General features: G+C 45.6%; 6 protein-coding genes across 6 annotated transcripts; 2 read left to right on the plus strand and 4 right to left on the minus strand.

Moving 5' to 3' along the window:
* Nucleotides 1-122: 122 nt before the first annotated feature.
* On the minus strand, nucleotides 123-2428 carry C8R40DRAFT_1044610 (FAD-linked oxidase-like protein; the record flags this gene model as incomplete). The annotated part of the gene is made up of 12 exons (XM_046224235.1): nucleotides 123-290; nucleotides 345-552; nucleotides 611-905; nucleotides 961-1074; nucleotides 1122-1245; nucleotides 1296-1345; nucleotides 1399-1456; nucleotides 1511-1530; nucleotides 1597-1668; nucleotides 1722-1782; nucleotides 1841-1974; nucleotides 2029-2428. 12 exons carry the CDS (start codon nucleotides 2426-2428, stop codon nucleotides 123-125), a joined length of 1704 nt encoding a protein of 567 aa, XP_046086796.1.
* An 858-nt stretch (nucleotides 2429-3286) lies between these two features.
* Nucleotides 3287-3966, minus strand: C8R40DRAFT_1170314 (uncharacterized protein; the record flags this gene model as incomplete). The annotated part of the gene is made up of 2 exons (XM_046231516.1): nucleotides 3287-3450; nucleotides 3507-3966. 2 exons carry the CDS (start codon nucleotides 3964-3966, stop codon nucleotides 3287-3289), a joined length of 624 nt encoding a protein of 207 aa, XP_046086797.1.
* A 343-nt stretch (nucleotides 3967-4309) lies between these two features.
* C8R40DRAFT_1170315 (uncharacterized protein) lies at nucleotides 4310-5052 on the minus strand (the record flags this gene model as incomplete). Its single annotated transcript, XM_046231517.1, has 3 exons — nucleotides 4310-4509; nucleotides 4561-4980; nucleotides 5040-5052. 3 exons carry the CDS (start codon nucleotides 5050-5052, stop codon nucleotides 4310-4312), a joined length of 633 nt encoding a protein of 210 aa, XP_046086798.1.
* A 995-nt stretch (nucleotides 5053-6047) lies between these two features.
* C8R40DRAFT_1188274 (major facilitator superfamily transporter) lies at nucleotides 6048-8507 on the plus strand (the record flags this gene model as incomplete). The annotated part of the gene is made up of 9 exons (XM_046233026.1): nucleotides 6048-6239; nucleotides 6293-6358; nucleotides 6411-6452; nucleotides 6512-6630; nucleotides 6692-6726; nucleotides 6787-6886; nucleotides 6953-7109; nucleotides 7176-7668; nucleotides 7739-8507. 9 exons carry the CDS (start codon nucleotides 6048-6050, stop codon nucleotides 8020-8022), a joined length of 1488 nt encoding a protein of 495 aa, XP_046086799.1. The 3' UTR covers nucleotides 8023-8507.
* Nucleotides 8508-8588: 81 nt separating this feature from the next.
* On the minus strand, nucleotides 8589-9415 carry C8R40DRAFT_1170317 (uncharacterized protein; the record flags this gene model as incomplete). The annotated part of the gene is made up of 2 exons (XM_046231518.1): nucleotides 8589-9188; nucleotides 9248-9415. The coding sequence occupies 2 exons, from the start codon at nucleotides 9413-9415 to the stop codon at nucleotides 8589-8591; spliced, it is 768 nt and encodes a 255-aa protein (XP_046086800.1).
* Nucleotides 9416-11280: 1865 nt separating this feature from the next.
* Nucleotides 11281-12803, plus strand: C8R40DRAFT_185871 (uncharacterized protein). Its single transcript, XM_046234290.1, has 5 exons — nucleotides 11281-11632; nucleotides 11682-11745; nucleotides 11811-12333; nucleotides 12400-12517; nucleotides 12595-12803. Exons 1-5 carry the CDS (start codon nucleotides 11504-11506, stop codon nucleotides 12622-12624), a joined length of 864 nt encoding a protein of 287 aa, XP_046086801.1. The 5' UTR covers nucleotides 11281-11503; the 3' UTR covers nucleotides 12625-12803.
* Nucleotides 12804-13896: the final 1093 nt, after the last annotated feature.

Consider the following 13896-nt stretch of genomic DNA (forward strand, 5'->3'; position numbering starts at 1 on the left):
ATAAGGTGGAGAAGTGAGAAACAAAATACTTCAGAGCGAATAGATTCCTAAATATAACTTCAGATCATACGACTATCACTGGGTTTTATTTTCGTCGTCATCCGGGTATAGCTGAAAAGTATTCAATGAGAGCCTGGTTCCAGCGAAAACCGAGCACACATTACCTTTCCGGGATTAAAAAGTCCAAGAGGATCTAGTGTTCTCTTGACCATCTTCATCAGTTCTACCGTTCCTGCCCCAAGTTCCTCGACCAAGTATTTCTTTTTGCCAATTCCTACTCCATGCTCACCCTAGATGTCGGAGGATCCATAAGATTTTCACGCCAGGAATGCACACAGGCATACCGTACAAGTCCCATCCATAGTAATCGCTCTATGTACCATCCGCTCCACTGCTTCTTTAGCAACCGCTAACTGGGCGTCATTCGTAAACATGATTTGTGCATGGAAGTTACCGTCCCCAACATGGCCAACGATCGGAGCAACCAAACCGAGAGTGCTGAGGTCTTTCTTGGTCTCATACACGAGATCAGGCAATCTTGACACAGGAACACTGCAACCCAGAAAAAATTCCTTTGGGATCTCAAGTAAAAAAATAGAAGAGGACTAACCAGACATCTGTAGCAATAGGCCGACTACCCGGGACCAGCGCTAATCCAGAATAATGCGCATTTTTCCGGTCGTGCCAGAGATCATCGGCCTCTTTATCGTTCTTTGCTAGTTGGAAACCAAATCCTCCATACTTTTCAGCTACTTCCTTGACCACCTTTGCTGTATCCCTCAAAGACGTGTCGTTGTGGCCCTGTAGTTTAAAGAACAGTGTATCTTTGACAGGCCATGTACGCCCTGATTGCCCAAAATTATTGACAGCGTGCATGAAAACATCGTCGAGCAGCTCTACGCACTCTGTGACAAGCCACATCGAGTCAGGAGGGAACTTATTCCAAGCAGCGAGACGTACGGATCCCGACTCCTCTGTTCATCACATCTCTGACTGCTTCAGTAGCTTTACGAACATCCGGAAAGTGAACAACGGCCACCGTCGTAGGAAGAACTGGCGTGAGCCTTATTGTGACTTGCAGATGGTCGGAGATTTAAACACGAGATAACCAGTTGACTAACCTTCTGTGATGATGCCAAGTGTACCCTCTGCTCCAATGAACAACTTTGTGGTATCAAAACCTGCAGAAGACTTGCGGGATCTTCGCCGGGTTTTAATCACTTCACCGGATGGAAGGACAACCGTCTGCTAACCTGTAAGCGCATGATATCACAATGAATGCCAACCAAACTTACAACGTTTAAGAACCATTCTCCTTTACTCGTTCCATAGCGGACAGCATTTGCTAACCAGGAATGAGCATGGTTTCACTTGAATCGCGAGTTCTAACGTACTTACTCCCAGAACATCCATTACTTATCATGCCGCCTAGAGTGGCAGACGGCGCTGGGTCAATCTGGGTGTTCACTGATTGGACATGAGACGCAGAAATTTGGGCGTTAAAACGTACCGGGAAAAATAATGGGATCCCTTCATAGGTTGAAGAGAAGTTTGACTTTCAGGAAAAGACTCGCTGAACGAACGGCAGAAACTTACCTTTGTCGCGTAGAGTATCATTGATTTCAACCCAACCTACTCCTGGTTGACATACCAAGTCTGAGTCCGCCTCTGCGCCGCGATATAAGCAAATGTAAATGAAGTTTGAGTATCGATAAACGCACCATTGATTTCTAAAATCTGATTCATTTGCGACATATCTATGCATATTCCACCTGAAGAATACTGTTCAACTGAGCAGTCAGATACTTGTCTATGTATCGACTGCAAAATGAATCTTCACTCCACGGAACTGGCCTTCCAAACTGGTTGCTCCCGAGTAAGCTGTGATAGGCATACGATATTTCGTTGCGATTTTGACTATTTTAACGACATCTTCAGTGGTCGAAGGGTAAACCACGACGCTATGTGATATTCCTGAACGGAAAGAAATCAATGATCAAAGTGGAGAAATCAATAGGGTTAACGCACCTGGGTGGTAATCGTTCACCGAGAAACCATGATTATATACGTCCTCCGGATCCGTTGAGACAATATCTTCGCCAGGAAACGTTCGTTTCAATTCCTCGATGGCTTTCCCAAAATCTTCTGGGGACCCATACGTTGGCTTTGTAGCACCTCCTGTCGGAATCAGTGAGTGACTTGGTAGGGAGGTCCGTGCACGGTCTGCCAGCGTGAATCCTAATAGTCCTCCAACCAAGGCTGACCCTAATACGAAAAACGTAGTAGTTCGAGTTGTGAATGAGGATGTGCTGTTCGAAGAAGTTGTAGAAGACGTGAAACGCAACCCCTTCACTGGAGGCCAGTTTCGAGAAATGCTAGATCCATGCGCTCTAACCAGCAATGTTATTGGCAGAAATTTCCTTTGCATGAGTGGTAGCCTGAGAGTTCCTGCGGACTGGAGTCAAGGAACCAGGGGGAGACACATGCTGAAATTCGAGAGATCCCAAAAACCGTTGGGGTTTGTTTGGCATTGCCTTCTAGTGCCGTACAGCCGCTTAGCCGAACGATGCCGGATCCTATTATGGTGCTTGATTCACTATTGTGAATTTGTGCAGAATGTCTGATACTCTCATTGGAGTGCCACAGTTATTGCAGTAAATTGCAGGTTTCCTATTTCAAATATGTAAATGAACTTTGGACGAAATGATCTCCGAGCTCTATATCTGGAGGGGGCATAGTTGCAAAAACAGAAAGATACAGAGCATCAAGAGTAAGAGCAGATGGAAGCCACGAAGCATCATCGCATATCTATGCTATACATGCATCAAGGCCGTATTGAAATCGGATGCAGTGAGAACCTGGTGAGGACACGATAGATCAGATAACTAGCATGCTACGGCATGTCTCGGCTGTGGGGCTGTGCGGCACGAGAAGGTAATGCCAAACAAACCCCAACGGTTTTTGGGATCTCTCGAATTTCAGCATGTGTCTCCCCCTGCAAGGAACCCTTGAAGAACCCCATGACGGGATTTCATGTGTTTGAAGGGACAAAATAACACGATATACGCAACGGCCCGGCTGACAGCAGGAGCGGAGTCAAACAAAAACAAAACGAGACTGACTGAATTGACTACATATACGACCGATGTGTGAGGTTCAATGAAGGTTATGAATACTGTGGAATTTAAGATGCCCAACTACTACTAGTACAGAGATGAATATTGAACATAGGAAAACTGAGTTCGTCTAGCGGGTCAAATATGAACTTTGACGTACGGACATCAATCTAGTCAACCTCATTGAGCTCAACATGAACCGGGGCATTCACACAGCCAACACTCCCTGGTTCCTCTTCACAGCAGCTCCACATCGAGACACTTTTGAGAACTTTAAAAATCCGTCCTTCCGGGGTTTGTGACATGAACTCGAAGATCTCATCTTCAAGTTGACCTGTGGAAGGGATAGATACGGCGAATGGCGAAGTGAGAATATTCAAGTATAAGTACCTGGGTGATAGTGACACGTATCACGAGTGTCTCCACCATCGAAACCTTGACCACAATTCGAACACGTTAATATCGGAGGACAACTGGTATTGCTTCCCGTACTTCGTCGGAACCTTCGAGACCGTCTACTAGGTTTCGTCACGGACTGGGAAGACTTCAAATTAAGCTCTCTCGCGACAGCGTCTCTAAACTGGGTACTACGACCGGCCAACTTAAGCATTGTCGCACGTAGTTGGGTCTCCGACACAGTGGCAATAATCGTTTGCAGATCCTTGGTAGAAGTATTCTGGTAGTCTGAGTCCTCTGAATCAGATTGAGGAAAATGTGAAGAGTCGGAACATATGGACGAGGCTGTCGAGCGGTAGTATTCGCTATCGGGAGCATCAAGATATGGGGGATGAGAAGATCCCCGAAGCAAAGGTGAAGTGGCAGTTAACAAGGACGACTCTGAATGGAACATCGGGTCTAATCAAATAGTCAGAACTGGAGAATGAAGGCCAATGTACAAGAGCGTACCAAGAATAGCCGGGAACAGAAGGGGTACGAAAAGTACAGGCGAGAGTGGCAATGATGATAGGGTATGGCACACAAAGGGATATAAAACAAAAAGACGATATTGGCAAGATGTGTCGCACGCCACTTTCCAATTGTTATATCAGACTGAGGGCGGCCCAAATAGACAAGAAAGGGTGTTGAACACTGTTAGCCTAGTAAATAGACAGACAGATGAGATTACATCGGTACTCTTCTTACAGTGCACCGCATTGAAGACTCACTACAGATACCAATAAACATTATTCACTCTATGCAGCAACCCGCGCCTTCTTGTAAGGGTTGGCAGACTGATGAGCACCATGCACACAGCCTTCGCTTTCACCGTCTTCTTTACAGCAGGACCACATGAAATTTTCAGGGTATTCTCTTCGAGTTTCCTCGGCGTCGATAGGTCCATGAGCATCTTCATCCCAGTCTGGAAAGCTGTTCCAGTTGGGTTTCAAAGAACCTGAAATTCGGTCAGCCGAATACTTTTTTTAAAAGCAGAGCAAGGGCGAACCAGGATGAAAGGAACATTCCGTATCACTTCTTTTCGTCTGTGTATCAAATTCCTCATGGCAATTTTTACACCTTTCAATATGCCGTTCATAATCATGATTGAGCTTTCGTTTCAAAGTAACAAGCTCCCTAGTTAGAGCGTACTCCACAGCAGGCACCTGTTCGATAAGTTGATTTAGTATTGAGCGGATTTGAGTTTCTGAAATGGCTGCCAGTGCAAGGTATAATCTTGTGCGGGAGTCTCTGTTGATTTGAACCTCTGCTGAATCGTTGGAATCGTCAGAGAAGTGTTCCGAATCTTCATCGTCTGAACCGTCTTCTTGATAACCGTCTTCTTGATCATTTTGGTCAGAGTCTTCTTCGTCTAGTCCAGTCAAGTCGATGATCTCTGGCTCTGCCACCGTCAGAGAAGACGTGGAAGCTGGAAAAATGGAGGATAGCTAAACCGACACGGATTACTGACTGAAATATTGAGCTTACCTTCTCCGGACATCGTGGTGGTGGTTAGAGTTCAACTTGGGACTATGAACTCACGTGGCGCATGCTAAGACTTCCACATCTACTCTCAACTCCTTCAGATCATTCGGATTTCCCTCACGAAAAAAAGAGCTATTCTCGTTACGATTCTAGATGTTTCGAGTCCGCTGTTGATGCCAACCTTCAAGCGCTCGCCAATCATGCGTATTCATTACCGCTACCTTCGTTTGTTACGCGTCAAAATATGTAGTAGTCTGAGGGACTGATAGTTCATCAAATTTCCACACAAAACAGAACCTGAACAGAACCCACCTGTCCATTATTTGCTAGGTTAATGCCATTGCCTTAACGTGCGTGGTCTAAGAAATACAAGCTCATCCGACCTAGTCAGATGCCAACAAGAAACGTGTTTCTCGGGTATGGCGTGGTACTATGTGTCTTAGGTACTGCACTATGCTTTTCAACGTCATTCGCGTCTTCTTCTCAATACTGACATGCATCCCCTCAGGCATTCCAATCCCGGTTGCGGGTTAAAGGCCATTGGAGGTACTGTATTGGCATTAGCGGAAGGTCCGAAGTTTTGCTCGAACAGCATGAGCCGACGCGTTCCGTGCGGATTCGAAATTTCTCTACCTTAAGCTCTAGTTCTCTCCAAAGTCCAGGATTGACAACATACAAATCGACCTACCACCTCCATCCCTAGTATGTACCTGCTCCGAACTTTCTACGCTGAAGTCCTCAAATAACAGCCGATTACCTCAATATGCCATTCACTCAAGGGACTTCATTTCCGTGAAAACCTCAGGTTGATGGTATCAGCCCGCTATCCTGCCGCCATCAACCATAGAATATTCTTAATCGAGTCTCGTACATAACGCGAGAAGAAAAAAAAGAAGATAAAAACCCAGAACCCTTCTCTTTCCATTCCTCCAATTGCACCCTCCCTAGTCAATTGCAATTCGTTCTCCCCCACATTCCAATACCCCTCTCTAACGTCCCCAACCTTCAAATATGACCGTCGAACGAATTGACGAAGAGACTCCGCTCTTAACGAACACAACGAACAAAACGAAGACATGCAATGTCCACGAACGAAGAAAACGAGCACCGACTCCGTTGCCCAAAGTACAGATTTCTATCATGATGTTGCTTCAGATCTGTGAACCCATAACCAGTCAGTCGATTTATCCGTACATAAATCAGGTGCGTGGAAGCTATCTTCAAATTCGTTGTTTTGCTCACGGTCGTCATCATAGCTTATCAGCGAGCTCGATATCACTGGCGGGGATGAACGAAAAGTTGGGTATTATGCCGGTCTCATTGTATGTCGCGTCTGTTATAATGCCTATAACCTCACTCAGCTGCTACGTGCAGGAGAGCTTGTTCTTCGTGACCGAAGCAATGACAGTTTTTCAAGTTGAGCCAACGAACTCTTGTCAAATTCCGCGTCTTGCTAAAGTGAAGATTGTACACAGTGGAGTCGCGCCTCAGATCATATCGGTAGGAAACCCATCCTACTTATCGGCTTAGCGGGTTCTATGATATCGATGCTTTTGTTCGGTCTTTCAAAAACATTTTGGGCTTTGGTTATTAGGTGTGCGCATCTCAACTTTCCTCCAGTATCATATGAAGCTGAAGACAAATTCCCCTTACAGTCGCTGCTTGACAGGATTGCTTAATGGAAACATCGGTAAAAATCATCATCAACCTAGTCCTCAAGAGTCTGAACGCGGACTCTATTACTTCCTAGGTGTCATGAAGAGTACGATTGGAGACCTGACAGATTCCTCTAATCGCGCAGAAGGAGTGTCCATGTTACCAGTCGTCTGGTCTTTAGGAGCGACTATCGGGTAAGTCGACCTTGATGTGCGGAGCTCTACCACTGACCAGAACTTTATCCTCCTGCTGCCACACAGGCCTCTGATCGGCGGTACTTTTGCGAGACCTCACGAAAGATTTCCCCAGGTCTTCACAGCACCGTTCTGGAAAGCATACCCTTACTTCCTTCCATGCTTGATTGGTGTAGGCTATGTCTTTGTAGCATTCTGGATCACAGCTTTCGCTTTTAAAGAGGTCCGTATCGGATCCCGTATGCCCAACCATCTTCCGATCTCTGCGCTGAACACATCCACATCATAGACGATCCCCAAAAAACGACGGTCCCGAATTTTATCTCGCGCCAGTTCCACAGATTCATCCGAGAACCCCGATTTTCACTACCGCGCCGATCGCCCTCTTCTCCTTCGCGAGCTATTCACACACCGCGTCGTCCTATCCGTCAGCAACTACGTCGCCCTCGCATTCCTCAACATCTCCTTCAATGCCCTCCTTCCTCTCTTCCTCGCCATGCCGCTCAACATCGGCGGCCTCGGTCTCCCGCCCTCAGCAATTGGGTATATCATGGGCGGATACGGTGCCGCCACCGGTATTTTCCAGTTTTTCTGGTTCGCCAAGATCAATAGGATGCTTGGAGAAAAACGTGTGTTCGTGACCGGGATGATGGTGCTTCCGGGGTGCTTTATGATGCTTCCGATGATTAGTGTCGTTGCGCAGAATTTTGGAGTGTACGCGTTGGTGTGGGTGATGATCGCGTTCACGATGATGCTTGCAGTGATTATGGATATGGCGTATGGTGAGTGATTTGATTTGAGATGGTACTATTCTCGCTGGATGGTTTGTTGATGCTTCTATGCTCTTTGTAGGTGCCATATTCATGTACATCACCGCCTCTTCACCAACAAAAGCAGCACTCGGCGCTACGCATGGGCTCTCTCAAACTTCAGCTTCTATTTCACGAGCGATAGGGCCTGCGTTATCGGCGTCCTTGTTTTCGCTCTCCGTACAAGAGGGCTGGTTGTACGGCTATGCGGTATATGTGATCTTTGCTATGTTATCGATAGCTGGCATATGCCTGGCACAACAACTGCCTGAGGAAGTCTGGGAGGAGGAGGAGGAGGAAAATGATGATCATGATACAGATGCTTAAATAGGAATGTTCATAAATGGATCCTATCGTTGATCTCTTCCTTTGACGAAGCATAAAAATGAGAGGTTTGAATGAGTGATATATCGTAGTAAGTAGAAGGACAGACACTTGAGGTGATGTACATGTATGTATACACAAGAAATCTTTGAACCCGGATAAGAACGACGACAAATGTCAGAAGACAAACAGCAAACAGCATATGTATGAGCATGTTAAAAAAACTTGATCCATAGATGCGAACTCGTTAATAAAGACGTGAATATAGTGAGAAACGAAGTTGTGACGATTATCATAAACTTTGGATAGCAAATAATGCAAGAGTTTTCTTTGAAACCTGAACCAAACGACCCGGAACTACAACAGAACAACCTCATACAACCCCATGGGACGGTTGTACGACACATACACGATCTCACATCCGTGCACCGGAAGTAAAGATCTATACAGCGACACGGAGCCTGTGGAGGAGAGCGTGCAAATACCAAAGAGAAACAGAGAAAAGAAAACCACTCTTGAGCACGTTCAAGGATCGAGATCCGTTGAAACCATGAAACTCCAGGCTAATTTCAACGGCCATTGTCATCGGTCGTGCCAGGCTCTGGCGATGTCTTCCTTGACAGATCTTGTTCGGGAGACGACGGAGCGACTTGCTGATGCACAGCAGGCGGTGGATCGTCCAAAGAAAATGCTCTGTGAGACCTTGTACCTGAACCGCTGGAAGTACTACCCTCACTCGTTTGACTGAGAAAACTACTTTCTCTCCTTGCTAAAGTGAGGCTCCACCTTTGCCTCTTCTTTGCCAAGCCAGGCGGTACAGGAGGATCTACAGTCCGCATTTTAGGATGAGTAGGCGAGTAACTGCGGGCATCTGGACCGAACGGCGGAGAAGTCGACAACGCAACAGTTGGCCCAGAAAGTGATAACGAGGCAGAAAGTAGCGATGGTGGAGTAAGAGGAGGAAATAATCCTTCGGAAGATTGTGTGGTATTTGGAGGAAACGGATACTCGAAGGGAGCAGAATTGACAGTGAAGGGAGTGCCGACGATGTTGGAAGGCGAATGAAGAGATAAATCTGTCAAAGCAGGCATAGACGAGAGGGTAGGAGCGTGAGGTCTGGTTTTAAGTCTGCGAGAACCAGGCCTGGGTTTGCTCTGAGAGCGCTGAGGCTAAAGAAAAAGTTGAAGATCAAGGAACAAAATAATAAATATTTCAAAAAAAAACTCACAGAACCAATGGCGGGTTCATTTCCTATGACGTTTTTCTGAGATTCCAATGGATCATGGGTGGGATCGTTTGTGGAGCCCGTAATATTGGTGTCAGTTGTACCTGATTTATCTCCCGCAATTTCATCTTTCACTATCTCCGTAGTTCCTCCTGCCTCTTCAGTTTCCATACCAAATTATAGAGCTCACTGCGGCGAGCGACGACGACGAGTGTGAATTTTGTTTCCATGCGCTAGGACCCGGTTTAGTCATTCCATATCAAGGAATTCTACTTTAGATTATAGATATCAACACGTGTTCGTGCCGACGCCGCTCTTCTTCAAGTTTCTTGAAGCTTCTTCCTCGCAAAACTCTCCCAATCGTCTAACTGCTCATCTCCAAAATTTCCAACCAGCTCGCATACAAACGATTGGCAGCCAAGATTCGGAACAAATATCAAAAAATGGATCGTCATCTTCAACGTAGGCAAATTTCCTCTTTCGACGACATCTCTGCCGTGAGCTGCCGTGCATATTACTTCAACTATAACCTCTGACTCTGTGTCGAGCACGTCGTCTGCACAAGAGCTTCATATTAATTATCTATTTTCAAAGTAGGGCACCATGACGGTTCCGGCATAATTCACTAAAGAAACGCTGTGGAAGCTCATCTTGGTCAATTTTGAAGCTGGCTTAGAGCCTGGCCCACCGCCCTACATGCTAAATGACCTGACCGGCCCCTCGATGATGCGTCTTCTACACCCTAACGAAGCTGTCCATGACATCAAAGTGTCACACAATATTGGTTATATGAAAAGTAAGCTTTCCGTGGTCATGCTTAGTCGTGGTATACCATCGGGAATGACTGAGATCCTACCAACCTGTCGACGAAAGCTGAGAAGAAGCGCTGCAAGTAGGTGGCACAAGTTCGGGAATTAACCTGTGCAAAGGGACTCCAAATTCTCTATACAGTAAGGTGAGCTGTTCTGTTCCCAACGCCATATCTCAGTCATACACATGTGCTTTTGCAAAATTCTACCCACCTTAAATTTATTTGTTCAATCGGTGGCGCTCCATCTCTGCGCCATGTATTCAAAAAGGCCTCATACATCCCCTTCAACATCACTGTGCCGATTGCTCCACAACACACCAAGTTTTTTTTCCTGTACTACATGAAACAAATGAATCGCGCTAGTTGATTCGTTAGCTAAACGCATACTCTCCGACTCTGTCTATCAGTCCATCTTTCCTGAACGTCAACAATTGCTTTGGCGACCTCTATATATGATTGTGGAATAGTTTGATACATCGACATTATCCTCTGCAATATGCAAGTCTATGGCGGAAACCCCTTTTTCCATCACTGTGTATCTCCTTCCTCTCTCTTCTCTTTTCAGATTTATTTGGACGAAAACGAAACGAAAATTTCACCCCACCCCCACATATGTGCGTCGCGCTGTACGACAAATAAATAACTCCTTCTATCTTTCAAGGCATACATATGCCGCCCGTCATCGTTATCATCATTACTCCCGCTACATGAATCACTTACTTGCGAAAAAAAAATCTATCAATATACAAGTGGCAGTGATTGAAGCCTGTTCAAGAAGCAACAAGTTGAAGTCAGTTGAAGCAGGTTGAAGCCTGAAGGTTAGATGAAAAGCCACAGGCGCGATCTTGAGCGGCCAACTCTACGCATAAATGTATGTACATATATTTACATGAAACTCACTCAGGATCATCCACCTTCATGCACATGGTCTAGAAGCATTTCAAGCTCAAATCGAACTTCAAAGCATGAGGAGGTCCGGGGGAAATCAACAATATTTAAAATAGCAGGGTTTATTCAATGAGCGACCTGGTCGCGGAACAATAGGGAACACTTGGTTGTCAGTTTTGTCGTTCCACAGCAGAATATCAGGGCTGTACATACACACGAAGACACCGGATCCGGAAGGGGAAGTATTCTTTGCGCTTCGAACTACTCTGTGTTGACTTTTAGCATCGTATGTGCCAGATGAGCGCCGTCTCACAGAAGCAAAGCTTCAGCAAATGGATCCTAAATTGAGCAATTATCGCTCAAATAGCACGCCCCAAGGCCCAATGCATGATTTGAGAAGTGAAGCGGTGATTGCGTCAATTTTGCCCTAGGGTCCCATACTGTAAGGAATAGCCGGCCTTTAATACAAATTCAATCTCTTTTTGGCTTTTCCATTGCTTTCCTCTGCTTTCCCATTCCCTATTCGCCTCTCTGCTGGTCAGACAGATACGCTGGTCGTTATGTTTATCTCTCGTTGTATCGTGTCCATCACAAGCTACATCTTAGTCATAGTTCATGTTTATGCTTTGCCAACTTCGATTTCTCCACGAGCTCATGATTGGGATCCATCCGATGATAATCGTCAACCTGTAAGTCAACGTTGGGTTTTGCGCACCAGAGTGTTCATTGCATCTGCAGAGATGGGTTACTCACTATGATACGGGTCTGTTATCAGGGAACTCAGAGAGTACAGCACTTTTCTGTACGTGGCAAGACAAAATTTCAATATTGCATGGAGCTAATAATAATATCTCACTTCGTTTCTAGCCCGTCCGTTGCAGCGCCAAGCGTTCTTAGGAAAAAGCTTCCCGTCGAAAATCGGTCACGTATGGTCTATCCACGAGTACAAGGATCATAAAGGCAAAGTGCACAAAGAAGATATGACCGCCGTGGTCTTTACTAGTAAGACAACATCCGGATCCTTTCAAATTGATGTGGTCCCAGTAGCCCTTCACAACATTGGCGCCAACAACCAAAACATCCCAGTAATAGACGAAGGTATATCCATAGAAGATGGCCATCCTCGGCTCAATCGTAATAGTGTAAGGGTAAATGTGCTCGGTAAAGACACCGCCGTTATTTTGAAGAAGATCGACGAGTTGGTCGACTCTGGCAGTTGGAACGACATTCCAGTGATGATCATGCGGGGGAAAGGTGGAAAGCCATTGGGAATGACAGCCGTCTACGAGCAGGCCAATAAAGCGCAGAAAAAGTCCCTAGAAGAACAGGTCAAGAAAATGACCTGTGACAAGGTTGTATCCGTTGCCAAGAAACACCAAATTCTAAATAGGTGTGTCGGGCGGGTCATCCTCTTGTTTCGGTTGAAATTGTCTAAAATGCATGCGTTGTAATACAGAGGCCTTGAACACTTGGATATCCTGGTCACCACTTCTGGTTCTTCTGTAGAGTCGGTGACTCTCCTTACTTGGAACGTCTACAGTATCATAGGAAAAGACGTGCCAGATGGAGAACTTGTGAGTTCTGATACAATATGATACAGTCATCTGCCAAACAACTGAGAAATGGTTGGACATCGTGAATATTGTGACAGACTGTTTGCGGATACGTTTTCTACTTCTGAGTCGATTACTTTATAACCACGGATTGCTTAGTACTAGCTGAACAAACAAACAATCTTCTTGTATTTTCCAGTTCCTCGTCTGTCCATATATCTCCTACATCTAACATTTAGTTCAGCAAGCTTGAATCTATACCAGATAATCCACAAACAAGTATTACAACATGAAAGGACTTACGATTAATTGTCGATAGTCTGTGTAGTGTACAACGTTGGTCTATATACCTCACAACCATAGACTAAAATCTTCGATGGCTCGGAATCACAGTTCCTGTAAAACCCCAAAGAAATCGGAGCAGTTTTGGTGCATAGAATATTTTAGACCCGATTCACGGGGCCGCTACATCTCACTGATGTTAATACGCCTCAACTTTTTGCCGTCCAGCAATTGATCTTTCCCGCCTTTGTCGCCAGCATGATAAGAAGGAGGAAGGGCTATAGCGGTATTCTCTGTAAGGAGGTTGATCGGAGGGTATATGATCGTGTGGCAATCACTCTTCGCCTTCTCCGATCGCCTTCTCCGTTCTGCTCGAGAGTTCAATATAATAACTTGCCAAGGCCAAGGCCAATTGCCCTCATGAATTACCGGTCATAAGGGAGGTGTCAAATCCAACAAGACAAAGCCTGGAGAAGACGAATGAAATTGACGACTATTAGTAGCGTATACGTGATGATGCCTGTAGGATATTGAAAGGCCCGGGTCGAGATATCAATGACAATACACCCTGCATATGAGGAAATTCGATTGATGTCAGACATAATCATTTCTTACAGGCCTTTAAGAAGGTCGATTGTCCTGTGAGGTATCGACAGTGAGTCCAGATTCTAACGACTGTTTGCATATTTCACAGCACACTGGCACTAAGTAAGACTGAGGTGCCGGCGTTCATGACCTCGAAGAAAATATTGCGATGAGTTTATCTCCATTGATGTATAGCTATCGATTAAATGCGTGCATTATACCTCCATTGAAGCCACTAAAGGCATAACTCCTCTCTGAAACTTCGAAATCAATGAGGTTGGCATTCCTTGGGTAGCGGTCACTCGACTCCGCATGGGCGCGATGGGATCTATACTATTTTTCTCCGTTGAGCTTTACAATCAGCAGCGGTCAGCATCTCAGAAGTGCTGATGAATAGATGTTTGCCCGCTGCCAGATAGTTCACCTCCCCGACAAGTTGGAAAGACCCGGGAAGAATATCAGACCAGTGTTCCGACTTGACTCAAAGACCAGCGCGGAAGCGCATCGCGTCATCCAATCCAGTCAATCCAGAG

This window comes from Lentinula edodes, assembly GCF_021015755.1.
Source record: "Lentinula edodes strain Le(Bin) 0899 ss11 chromosome Unknown C8R40scaffold_16, whole genome shotgun sequence".
Classification (NCBI taxonomy): domain Eukaryota; kingdom Fungi; phylum Basidiomycota; class Agaricomycetes; order Agaricales; family Omphalotaceae; genus Lentinula; species Lentinula edodes.

Excerpts from the sequence above, each read along its gene's own strand:
- C8R40DRAFT_185871 (XM_046234290.1), top strand. The coding sequence starts at position 11,504 with ATGTTTATCTCTCGTTGTATCGTGTCCATCACAAGCTACATCTTAGTC. Across the intron at positions 11,633-11,681 it reads CCGATGATAATCGTCAACCT|AGATGGGTTACTCACTATGA; the intron begins GTAAGTCAACGT and ends TTGCATCTGCAG. Across the intron at positions 11,746-11,810 it reads AGAGAGTACAGCACTTTTCT|CCCGTCCGTTGCAGCGCCAA; the intron begins GTACGTGGCAAG and ends CTTCGTTTCTAG.